At 38.4% G+C, this 12,922-nt stretch overlaps 1 protein-coding gene across 4 annotated transcripts in view; it reads right to left on the bottom strand.

Annotated features, from left to right (window-relative positions):
- Positions 1 to 559: 559 nt before the first annotated feature.
- The window catches only part of RACGAP1 (Rac GTPase activating protein 1), a 75,278-nt gene continuing 62,915 nt past the window's right edge, over positions 560 to 12,922 (bottom strand). For all 4 annotated transcript variants that reach the window (XM_045554952.1, XM_045554955.1, XM_045554954.1 and 1 more), the window contains exons 5-17: positions 12,357 to 12,426; positions 10,649 to 10,702; positions 9,927 to 10,007; positions 9,405 to 9,522; positions 8,912 to 9,042; positions 8,255 to 8,419; positions 6,546 to 6,641; positions 6,261 to 6,459; positions 4,026 to 4,131; positions 3,724 to 3,856; positions 3,441 to 3,576; positions 2,055 to 2,163; positions 560 to 1,739 (exon numbers count right to left, since the gene is read on the bottom strand). In XM_045554952.1, the coding sequence (XP_045410908.1) occupies positions 1,664 to 1,739; positions 2,055 to 2,163; positions 3,441 to 3,576; positions 3,724 to 3,856; positions 4,026 to 4,131; positions 6,261 to 6,459; positions 6,546 to 6,641; positions 8,255 to 8,419; positions 8,912 to 9,042; positions 9,405 to 9,522; positions 9,927 to 10,007; positions 10,649 to 10,702; positions 12,357 to 12,426 (1,474 nt within the window). In that variant the 3' untranslated portion in view covers positions 560 to 1,663. The remainder of the gene's footprint in view (positions 1,740 to 2,054; positions 2,164 to 3,440; positions 3,577 to 3,723; positions 3,857 to 4,025; positions 4,132 to 6,260; positions 6,460 to 6,545; positions 6,642 to 8,254; positions 8,420 to 8,911; positions 9,043 to 9,404; positions 9,523 to 9,926; positions 10,008 to 10,648; positions 10,703 to 12,356; positions 12,427 to 12,922) is intronic.

Here is a 12,922-nt window from a genome sequence, read left to right as displayed (position 1 = left end):
GTTCCTTCAAACAAGATTACAGGCATAGGATAAACCTAGGGATTCCTGGCTAGGCACGGTGATTTAAGCCTGTTGTAATCCTAGCACTCTGGGAGAACAAGGTGGGAGGATTGCTTGAGGTCAGGAGTTCAAGACCCACCTAAGCAAAACCAAGATCCCATCTCTACTAAAAATAGAAAAAATTAGCCGGATGTGGTGGCCTGCTCCTCTAGTCTCAGCTACTCTGGAGGCTGGGACAGGAGGATTGCTTGAGCCCAGGCGTTTGAGGTTGCTGTGAGCTAGGCTGATGCCACCATACTCTAGCCCCTGTGACAGAGTGAGACCCTGTCTCAAAAAAAAAATAAAATAAAAAACGAAAGAAAAATCTAGGGTTCCAGTTTGGACAAAGAAATACCCTGAATGAGAAATGAAGAGACAAACTCCTAGTAGTGGTAAGGTTGAGGGGGGTGTCCAGAGTATGGGAAATGAAGATGAACAACAGACTCAAGATACTTTGAAGGAAAATATTTTCTAAAAAGCATTGAAGGTTACCTTCCAGGACAAGAAAACCAACTTTGTGTTCATTTTGAAACATCTATTTACTTTTTTCCAAATATCATTCCAAACGTGTTTTACAGACATGGGTCAGTATGAGTTGAGAAAAATTCTATAGAAGAAAACCATTTTTACAGACATTGAGAATAATTCTAATAGAAGAAAAAGCTCACATTTATCTAAACGTGGCTATGTTCCATGGCAAAATTTCAGCATCCAAAGTGCAAAGACAAAATGACTGTGGTTTTTCTTACCACATGAAATATTGACAATCTTCCCTTACAGCCTACTCTTAATTGTTAGTTGGGATGCCAAATAGACATACTGACCTTTAGAAGTAGGGCTCCATTGGACAAGGTTGGTGGGGGAAGTCAAGCATCAGACTGAATTCAACTTTAGACGAACAAACTGGTTTAGACACCAATCAAACCCAAAATCTAGTCAGTGGTCCATCAGAGATAAACACAAGCTGTACTATCACATTTATAAGGTTGTGCCACTTAACACTATTAAGATCTAATCAATCCAAATTAAAGCTAAGCATACTCCCACTGCTAGTTCCATTCTCAACCTATCCCATTTTTATGAAGCCTCCATGCTATATAGCTCAATTCATAATGGAGGAAGGGGATTTTCTGAGTTCTCAGAAGGAGCCATCCTAAATCCTTTGTCCAACCCTTTCTTTAACCTGCCTTCCCACTTCCCACCCTGAGACAAGTCAGTCTTACCAGAGAGGAGGGGTTTCAGTCATTGTCTCATGGAAATCAGTTCTAAATGGTATCAGAGAAAGGTCATTCCATGAGCAGCTTTTGGCTTTAAGCCAAAGGGATACCCCCTGCTCCAAAAAGAATCCCAATAAATTCCATACTACCCGTTCTACCCATGGAAAGATCTCCCATCTAAAAGCTCCCAACAATGACCAGCGTAAGGTGCTGATATTATGTTACTTAAAGAGAAGGAGAGGGAGATATATATAGTTTTAATAAAACCTTTTTGCACAGTTAAACTTGATTAAAAGCCTAGAGAATGCTAAAAGTAGTAGTAAGTACAGGAGGCAGCAGAGCTGAAAGTACAGGTGTATCCTTTCTTACAGTCGGTCAATGCTGGGAATTAACAGGCAGATGTGACTTTACTTAAGCATTGGAGAAGCAAAAAAGTTGCCTTGTCGTCCTAGATTGGTGGCAGACTTGCTTTTGCTCCCAAATCTACAAAAAAAAGAGAATGAACTGGAAAAGTATTACATACAAAATGGTGATTAAACAATAATATTACTTGATATAATCCACTAGAAGTAGGAAACCCTAGGTAACTATTTTGTAAGGTACTCGTAGTCACCTGAAATGAGAGAGGAAAATAGTAAAAGCTCTTAGACCCTTTTTAAAGAAAGGATCCTATGGCTCCAAGTTCCCTTTTAAAGTCTAGTCCCTTTTAAAATCTAAATCAATTTTTCAGTATGATAGGAAAGAAGTCTAAGGAAGCAGTCATTTTTTTTATTTCCTAAGAAGGCTAATTTTGAATACCTGGGAGTGTTCTTGGTGAGGGTGGAGCGGACTCTCTGTGACAGGGAGCTAGATGAAGGAGTCTTCAGAAGCTGATGCTCAGGAGTGGTTACAGGCCCCAGTAAACTCACTTCAGTCAAAGTTCAGACATAATTTAAAAAGAGAGGGGGGGAAAGAAAGCACCCTTTTAGATGGCCAGTTTCAAGCTGACTATCCTCTGAAGCACTTAAGAGCTAAGGTTAGACACCTAGTAAAGTCCCAGAGATCATTTTTGTCATCATTTGTAACACATTAGTATATCTTTTGAACTATGCAGGCAGCTAACTACTCAATGAATAGCTGAGTAGTTTACTTCTTGATTTAGGCCATTCTCTAACTCTAACCTTCATAACTCTCACATTTAAACATTTGACTTTTACCTATACTAGAAAAAACAATATGCTCCCTTAAAAAGGAATTTGAGGCCAGGCTTGGTGGCTCACACCTATAATCTCAGCACTTTGGGAGGACAAGGCAGAAAGATTACTTGAGGCCAGGAGTTCAAGACCAGACTAGGCAACATAATGAGATCCTGTCTCTATAAAAAATTTTTAAAAATTAGTTGGGCATGGTGGTGTATGCCTGTAGTCCTAACTACTTTGTAGGTGGAAATGGAAGGATCACTTGAGCCCAGGAATTCTAGGTTACAGTGAGCTATGATCATGCCACTGCACTCCATCCTGGTTGACAGAGTGAGGCCCTGTCTCAAAAAAAAAAAAAAAAGGAAAAAAGGATTTGAAAAAATGAAAGAATGAGTCTCTAATACCAGTAAGGTTGGAATGAAACCAGCCCATTCATACAAAATTGTTGGTGGCAATAAAAACTGACAAATACCTTTAAGAAATCAAGCTGGCAAAACATCAAAAACCATAAAAATGTTCAAATCCTTTAATTCAGTGATTTCCACTCTTGGGAATTTAATCAATGAGGGGGAAGGGTACATACATATTAATATAATGTGTGTTACAGCATTATTTGTAATTATGAAAAATAACTTCAATACCTAATAGAACATTTAAATAAATTATAGTTTACAATCATAAAAATGATAAATAAGATTATATAGTAACCAAAAAAATCCTCACAATATGCTAAGTGAAATAAGAACAAATTATACCTAAACTATTATATCTATAGAAAAAATATATACCCATATGGGTAAAGAAAGGAGAACATGGAAAAGTGCAAAAAATATATTAGGATGAGAGAATAATACAAATTTTCCTTTAATTTTAGAATTTTGAAAATAAATTTAACTTTTATTGAAGAATATGAATTTCAAACAGCTCTATCAAATGCAGGGAGAGGACACATCACTAAAACTAAAGAAAGAATCAAGTTTCTGAAGAAGCACAACTTAAGCCTTACCTTTAATATCTGGCGTCTGTGGCGTTGAAAAGGCATTTGAGTTTTCAATGACATGCAGGGGGTCAATGTTCTCTTGCTCCACCATCATGAACTGACTCCAGTATTCTAGGGGCAATGAAAGCAGGCGCTCTACCACCTAAAAGCCACCAAATATGTTAGCAAATTTCCAAAGCTCAGGGCTTATGTCTCAAGTTATCAAGTCACACAAGTTCATATGTATATGATATTCTCACACACACACACACACACACACACACACACACGCATGCACACAGACATCTACCTTGGGTTGGCGCTTGATGTCCTGTAACATTGTCACTGGGTCTGGATTAGACACAGCATGGGCAACTATTGTAGGGCCAAAGACTTTGGCCAGATTGGCAATATCCATTTTAGTATGTGGACTCAGAGCCACTCTAAACAAAAGAGTATTAAATTAGAAGACTTGCTCCTCCACTTAAATGCAGACCAAAGTACAAATTCCAGAAAAAAACAATTCACCTCTCATACTCCTAACACCCAACCCACATTATCTTCCCCTTGGAAAATTCCCTAATTCCCAGAACAAGTTTCTGCTGTACTCACCTCTGCAAGTGAATCATGAGGAAAGCTAATGTGTCCCTGTTGGCCTGGGGCAGTTCACCAACAGCCTGGTACATGGCAGCTATGCTGTTGTCTTCATCTGTAATTTCTGTAAATGAAAGGAAAGCACCAAGAGGCCTAGACTTCTTTCCCTTGACAGCAGGCTTCCAAGTAATCGACCCCAAAGTCTCATCTATACAGTAAGCTTCTGCAACTTCTGATTAGATTCATGACTGCATCAGACTCTAGTTTCATTAACAAGCAGGATACTGGCCAACAGCTCAATATTAGAAATCAGAACTTTTTAAAAAATCAGCCCTTGCAGTTAAAGAAAGCAGCTGGCAACCCATATGCTAGGAAGACAAGCATACAATTGCAGTAACTACAATCATCAAGAGGGGGGTATTCATTTATAAAACACATTTAAGGGCCTACTAGGTGCCAGGTACTATTCTAAGTGCTGAGGATAAAGCAGAAGTCCTTGCCTTACGGTACAGACATTCTGTTGGAGGAGTCAGTCAAAATGCAAATACATGTCAGGTAGAGTAATACATATTATAAAGAAAACAAGGCAGGCAAGAAAATAGAAAGAAATGGGAGCCATTAATTTAGACAAGGTAGTCAGAAAAGGTGTTCTTGAGGACAAGTTATCTGAAGAGGTTCTGTGCCAATCATGAGTCTGAAAAAAAAACAAAAGACATCTGAAGAGGAACCTGAAAGAAATAAAGGTGCAAACCATACAGATATCTAGTGTAAGAGCATTCCAGGCTGAGACAACAAATGTGAAAGCCTCAAGGTAGGGAGTAAGCTTGGTATGTCCTAAGAAATGCAAAAATTCCAGTGTAACAGGAGAGGAAGAAGGGAAGGGTATTCACTGAAATGATGTTGGAGAGGCCGGGCATGGTGGTTCATGCCTGTGATCCTAGGACTCTGGGAGGCTGAGGCGGGAGGATCACTTAAGCTCAGGAGTTTGAGATGCTCCTGAGCAAGAGTGAGACCCCGTGTCTCCACTAAACATAGAAAAATTAGCTGGGCATCACGGCATACACCTGTAGTCCCAGCTACTTGGGAGGCTGAGGCAGGAGGATTGCTTGAGCCCAGGAGTTTGAGGTTGCAGTGAGCTAAGATGACACCACTGCTCTCTACCTGGGGTGACAGAGCAAGACTCTGTCTCCAAAAAAAAAAAAAGAAAGAAAAAGAAATGATGTTGAAGACATAACCAGGAGCCAAATCATGTAGGGTCTTTTTGGCCATGTTTAAAACTATGGACTTTATTCTGAAAGTGATGGGAAACCACTGGAGGATACTGAGGACAGAAGGGACATCATCTAATTTAAATTTCAAAAGGACTACTCTAGCTCCTGTATGAAGATTATACTTTAGAGGGTATGAGTAAAAACAGGACAATCGGTTAGTAGGTTCTTATAAAACTCTGGGGTGAGAGTATGTCAAGAGCAATGGTAGTACTTACACTGCCATTCTTTCTTTCTTTTTTTTTTTTGAGACAGAGTCTCACTCTGTTGCCTGGGCTAGAGTGCCGTAGCGTCAGCCTAGCTCACAGCAACCTCAAACTCGTGGGCTCAAGCGTTCCTCTTGCTCAGCCTCCCGAGTAGCTGGGACTACAGGCATGTGCCACCATGCCCGGCTAAATTTCATATATATATATATATATATATATACATATATACATATATATATATATATATATGTATATATATATAATCTTTTAGTTGTCCAGCTAATTTCTTTCTATTTTTTTAGTAGAGTCGGGGTCTTGCTCTTGCTCAGGCTGGTCTCGAACTCCTGAGCTCAAACGATCTGTCCACCTCAGCCTCCCAGAGTGCTAGGATTACAGGCATGAGCCACCGCGCCCGGCCTACACTACCATTCTTGACAAATATCAAATTTAAGATATAGTTTACAAGACTGCTGACAGGCTTTGACAATGGATTAGATGTGGGGTGTGAGGAAAAGAGATCAAAGATGGTTGCAACTTCAAAAGCACAGCCTAAAACTTGACCAAAACACAAGTGCAACAAAAAAACCTGCTAATATGCTATACCATTTAGTAAGGAAGAAGATAGTCATGGGGGACATATATACAGTTATCCACCCATCAAACTATTTGGGCACCTACTATGTTTCAGGCACCATACAAGGCTGGGACTAAAGCTGTAAAGAGTAAAAAAATTCCTGCCCTGGTGGAACTCACATTCAAGTATCAAGATCTGCCCTTACCTGCTGCTTCCATAAAAGCTTTGTTTAGCCGAAAGGTCAGAAGGGGTTCTTTGAGGTTTCGAAGGAAGTCTTTTAGAAGGCTACAGATAGCATGGATATCATCCACTTTGCTGAGGAGCGGTACATTTTTCACTCTGAGGAATTTCTCTTTCAGTTCTTTTACTGTCCGGTCACAGCCCGAGATCCTATACAGGCCTGTCTATCATCAAGATGATATCTTTATTTAAAAATCTCTTAATTATTAACACAAATAACAAATTCACTCTCTCCTGGGTTGACTCTTACCTCAGTCAGCCCTCTTTGCTCAATTTCATTTACACAGTGGACAACAATGGAGGGGATCATTGGAGAAGTCTGGGACACAAAATCTGCCAGCATTCCCTGAAAAAAGAGCTTTAAATTATTATTTACATCACTTAGACCAACAGGTGAAGACCAGGTATGAAGAACCACCCCAGACTAATACTTAGGTTGGGACATCATGTCTGCTTTTGAGTTCCTAGTCACAAAGCATATGTTAAAACGGAGATTCTTGGTTATTTTTCCTACCACCACACCAGGACTGATTTATGATCATATATACCACACTCTTACATGAACAAGGAATAAGACCACCAGCTATACTTACTTCCTTCTCATCTACTCAGAGTCACCAGAAAGCAATCAATAATGAGATTACAAGTATGGCCTTTAATACAAACTAATTTATTACTCTAAAAAAGAAAAACTTTGTTTTACACTTATATTATTCTCAGTTAAAAAATTATTTAAGACTCCTCACAGCTGATCATAACACAAACCTACCTGTAGGGGAGAACTCCATGGTTCTATATTAGAGTATAGAAAATTTGTAAAAACTTTATATGCACAGAGAAGAACTCCTAAGATCAGGGGAAAATAACATTTGATTTGCTGACGGGTACACAGTCATTTTGTTTTGATTCTTGCTAATGTTGCTTGTATAATAAATGATTTATTAATGGATTTAACTGATTTTTAGAAATAAGCAACTTAATCTTGATAGCCTAGTATGGAATATCTCTAACATAAGAGCAAGAATATTCATAGATCAAATTATATGATTGATGGTATTTTCTTCAAAATAATTCACAGGACAGAGTTGAGAGCAGGAGATGAGGCTATTGATAAAGCAAGAATGGACATGAATTAGTAATCACCGAAGTTTAAGTGATAAGAACAAGGTAGTCAGAAAAGGTGTTCTTGAGGACAAGTTATCTGAAGAGGTTCTGTGCCAATCATGAGTCTGAAAAAAAACAAAAGACATCTGAAGAGGAACCTGAAAGAAATAAAGGTGCAAACAATCTCTCTACTTTTGTATATGCTTGAAATTTTCCAAAATAGAATAGGATGGGGAGCGGGAGGACAGGAGAAAGAAGATGAGGAAAAGGAAAGAAGGGAAGAGGAGGAAAGGAGAAAGGGAAAGGACAAACAGAAGAGGAGAAAAGAAGAATGTGGTTTAGAAAGCCTATTAAACAAATAGACAAACCCAAACAGGGCCAGGAGCAGTGGCTCATGCCTATAACCCCAGCACTCTGAGAGACCAAGGCAGAAGGATCACCTGAGGAAAGAAGTTTGAGACCAGTCTGGACAATATAGCAAGACCCCATCTCTACAGAAAATTTAAAAATTAGCCAGGTATGGTGGTGTGCACATGTAATCCCAGCTACTCAGGAGGCTAAGGTAGGAAGATCGCTTGAGCCCAGGAGTTCAAGGTTGCAGTGAGCTATAATCAAGCCACCGTACTCCAGCCTGGGCAATAGAGCAAGACCCTATCTCTTTCAAAAATAAAAACAAAAATAAAAAAATAAACCCCAAACAGGACTCTGCTATAAGTAAACATTTTACAATTTTTATTCATTATTCATGGAAGGAAATATATTTAGCATCATTAATTTTAGAACAAAAACTGATATTAAGCTTTTGAAAGGCTAATAAAGAAGCCATAAAACAATGATGGCTCCCATAAGTCATACCTCTCCAATCTTGACAGGTGTTCCTGTCAGGGTAGGAATGCAGGGAAGGGGACAGCGGTCCCGACACTCCGGATGAGAGACCACACGACAGTCTCGACACTTCAGAGAGAGCTTGCCAAATTTTATCCGCTTCCCACATGGAACACAGGATTCAGGTTTAATAACCTGGGATAAAACAGAGCAGATGGAACAGAGTGGTATGAATTAGAAAATTATTATCATCATCAACCAACATTTATTGGGCATTTAGTATGTGCCAAAAAACTTTCTAAGCTCTTTACACATATTTACTCATGTAATTCTCACAATAATCCTATAAAGTAGGTTTTGTTTTCTTCATTTTAAGATGAAGAAACAAAAGCAAAAAAGAGGTTAAGTAACTCCCCTAAGATCATCCAGCTGGGAGGTAGCAATGTACAGTAGTAGTAGGAAGAACTTGTAGAAAGGAGTCAGAAAATCTGAATGTTAAATCTGCCATTTACACGAGGCTCAAACAAGTCAGTTAACTCCTCCGAGCCTCAGGGATTGGAAAAAGGAAGGAAATTTGACATTTACCTTTATAATACTAAAGTATTTAAGTTTGTTCCTGATATATATTATTTTCATCATTAAAAAATTAAACACGCCCAAAACAAGAAGGAGCAATCACAGACTTACCGTCTTAGAGACAAAGTCATGCAGGCGCATCCCTCCATTATTCTGTGGCGTGCCTGCATTGTCTGTCTCAGTTTTTGGCTCCAGCTGTCTGCTGCTCAGGGTAGAGTCACTGTTCCAAGGCTGTAAACTACCTAGGAAACAAGCAACTTTAAGCTTTGTGTCTTAAGTGGTCTGTTCTTTCTGAATTTTAGCCCCGATTTCAATGTAATTGATAAACAGTAATGTGTGACCAAAACCAGAAGTGAATACGACTATGCTAAAAATAAAAATAAAAACTGTTTCAAGGAAAACTAAAGTTATGCACTACTGGCACAAAGGAGGCCAGCAATCCAAAGGTAAAGCATGACACAAGCAGTTCTCTGGTCCTCAGTAGGCACCAGTAAGAAACTACCCAATATATCCAATCCCTGCCTCAGGAGGCTTTTAAGGAACCAACTCTCCCAAATTTTGCCAGTTGTTTTATACAAGCAATTTAGTCACAAACGCAATGGACCTGTTTTCCTTCGGCTCCTGGTCCAATATGGCACAGTTTCAATAGTGGACACAGCTTCAATGGGCCCACCATCATTGGGAACAGTCACTGTAGTTTTTGCAACTATGGATTCATTTCCCTGCAACAAAAGTAGTAGTGAGGGAAGGACAAACACAAAGAATTTAAATTTTTCTCCACTATAGGGTATTTTGTAGTGGGTGAAAAATTTCTGAGTCTTAATTAAGACTTAAGATCCCAGTCTAAAACACTCTTAAGCTGAAATCTCATACTTAAGAATATAAATATAGGTCGCAGGGATATATATATACACACACACAAGCAACTAAGATTCAAACATAAAGCTGACAGTTGTTTACTTAATTTCATTCATATAGACAAAACTCTCATTCATATAGAAAAACTCTCACTAAACATGTATCTCAAAGCAACACTGCCATTTTGACTCAGAGGAGTTTGAATGCTTGGGGCCCCTAATCTCTGGTGTGTTCAAGACCACAGTTCTCTTGGCCTGACTATTCTTACCTGGTCTACTGTGGAGCCAATGGAACGAGTTTTCTTTACAGGTCCAGGGGGACCATCAACAAACTGTCGGCTATTAGAGCGCTAGAGAAAGGGCAAAGACCAATAACTTTAGTGCCAAGTAGACCTAAAGCACAGAAGACAAAATTATTCCATCAGACAACTTAGATGCAAATCCTAGACACCAGGGCTACAGTAAGTAACAAACAATGTAATCTCTCTCATTGCCTATTTCCACATGAAGAATAAGTTGTACCAACACAAAAACACTCTAGAAAAAATGAGCAAGCTTTTGAGAAATTTAGATGACAGTACCAGAAAAAGTAAAGCTGTAATCCTATCTAAGGACATGAAGTCTCTGGAAACAGACTAAGTACCCTAAACAAGCACTTGCAGATAGATCTCTATATATCCCATTATACACACATTTCATCTGAAGCTTATGTTAGAGCACAAAGTCATGTGTAAAAATTCATATGACAACTGAAAACAAACTTAAGTATATCCTTTTCTACTGTGTGAATGAACTGAGATGCAGCCAGAACAGTGAAATAGGACAGGATCCTGTCCTGAGTTACTATTTCAAGAAATATCAACACAACTCCCACAACACAAATTCATTTGTAGTATGTCTTTAACAACGGCTAGAGCAATATGTCAGGAGTGCAGAATCATAGCAAAATTTCCAAAGAAAACCTTTATTGTTACTATGTAACCATACATACCCTCTTTTCTCTCTTCTTTAGTTTTAAAGTCCTCACCAAAGAAGAATCCCAATCCTGTTGACAATTACACTGCATTAGTTTCTTTCCTTAGTTAGGCCTCCCCTAAAGCCTGTGCAAATAAATTTACAGAGAAATTTAAAGGCTTCCTAAATCAGACTACCTGATTTACAATTCAGGGAGTGGGGAGGGAAGGCCTCAAGTGTTATAGCTATAGAGCTATAGTGAGTTAACATGCTTTCTTTGAAAAATTGAAGCTATTATAATAGAATCAGCAATCAATACCACAGAGGCAAGAAAAGGTTAAAGAATCAACTTTTGTCGTGATTATTTCCGGTGCCTGGTCCTTTATTTCTGATTATGTTTGTAATTAGTTTTAGAACTTACAGAATGTTAGGCATTATACTCATAGTGTGAGATGTGATCCTTGCCCTTAAGGGATTTCTATTGTCTAATCAGATGTTCTGTACAATATTGCCACTTAAAAAGTTCTAGTTTAGGAACTGGGGCCTTAAGAAATGTTGTTTACCATTGAAGAATTATTTGTCTTTTACTGTGGTCTAGGTTCAATTCTCTTAACTATTTGCATTCATTTTAGTAGCTACCAGTGATTTCCTTACTCCTGATCATCCCTGAAAACACAGCATCTAAAAACAGTTACATATAGCAAATAGTAGCTTGGCTAAATAAATTTAACTTCCCCAATTCATAGTCAAGTAATTTAGTTACTGGTCATCTGATTCAGCTTCAGTTACAACAGATTTCATATCATGGGTTTAGCACCAAAATCAGCTGATCATATGGTCTAGTTTATTATATATCTCAGATCTAATTCTATATCATTCCTTATTTTTAAAAGGGGATGTCTAATATTTATATATATAAAATGGCCATTTTTTTTCCTAGTTAAAACTCTGAATTTGGACAAAAAACTCTTAGTTATGTAACAAGCAGTCATCACTTGTTTTGCTATATCAGAAAACCAACTACCAATAACTTCCTCTGATTTATTGTTTTGTTTGCTAGCTTTCAACCAGCAAGAGAAAAGATACTCAAACCTGGAGATACCAGTCTCCTAAACATCAAAGACTAAAACATCAGGAGAGATGACCTTTTATGCAGAAACACCACCACAAGGTAAGAGAAGGGTACTGCCCCATAAAGGCAGGGTAACAGAGACTTTAGACATGTTAACCTTTGCTGAACATAGCATTACATAGTGCCTAGAAACTCATCACAGTCTTCTGGCTGAAGTCCCAGGACCTCGGTTTCCTTCTAATTGTGAAATACCACTAAGCTTTCCTCAAGAACCAAACTAATTCAGAAATCAGGTACAAGTCTATTCCCTCAAGAGTAGCAAATAAACCTTGCCTGGATATAGTCTTGCTAATTTTTTTTATTGCTAGCTGGGGCTTTAATAAGTCAAGATATAATCAATTAGTACATGCAGCTCACAGAGACCCATTAAATAAACTCAACCTCATGGTAAATCCTGAATTCTACATTTTCACTTCCAGAATCTAAATAAATATATAAGCCAGCCTCTTATGGCGCATGTGGATTTATATTTTAAACTGCTAGCTCAGAATCTATAACACATCAACTAATAAAACAGTAATAAAGGATGTTCAGAAGAGAGGACAGGAGAGATGTTCCTGAGGGAGCAGAGGTAAGAAAAGTAGATAATTCTCAGAGACCAAATGTTTATTACCAGTGATTCATCAGTCTTGTCAAAGCTGATATCTGATAAAATGGAACCAGATTCATCAATGGTTGACAGTCTAGATCAACAAAACAATACAGGGTTAGACACAAAAGACTGCAGAACATAAAATCCACCAACATTCAGCTGCCGGTCAAGTAAAATCAGCAATTTCATAGCAAAACCTTCACTATGGAGACAATAAGCTCAAACCCTGTGGTAGGTTGTTTTTTATGGTTTTCATGCAGGAGTGCACACATATATATGAGTACAGGTACAGCACACTTGCTTTTTCAGCAAAGGTCTTATAATAGCAGTTGAAAGTTACAGTGAGGGATACGGGTACTACTCCCTGCTGAGTTCATACTACAGGCTACCAAAAATTCACAAAGCAGAACAGTGAAGTTTAATTTGATCCCAATTGTGGCTGCTTTCTACAAAAGAGAGTAGTACCCAGCACTGGCTTTTAAAGAAATTAAGCCTGTATATCTTCTTAGTTATAAAGATATCCCATAAAACAACCAGGCAACAAAACAAATACCTGCAAAAGTGCTGACCTTTCCCTACTTATTGTA

The sequence above is a fragment of the Lemur catta genome, chromosome 6 (assembly GCF_020740605.2).
Source record: "Lemur catta isolate mLemCat1 chromosome 6, mLemCat1.pri, whole genome shotgun sequence".
Taxonomy (NCBI): Eukaryota; Metazoa; Chordata; class Mammalia; order Primates; family Lemuridae; genus Lemur; species Lemur catta.
This window is presented reverse-complemented; position numbering and strand designations above follow the sequence as displayed.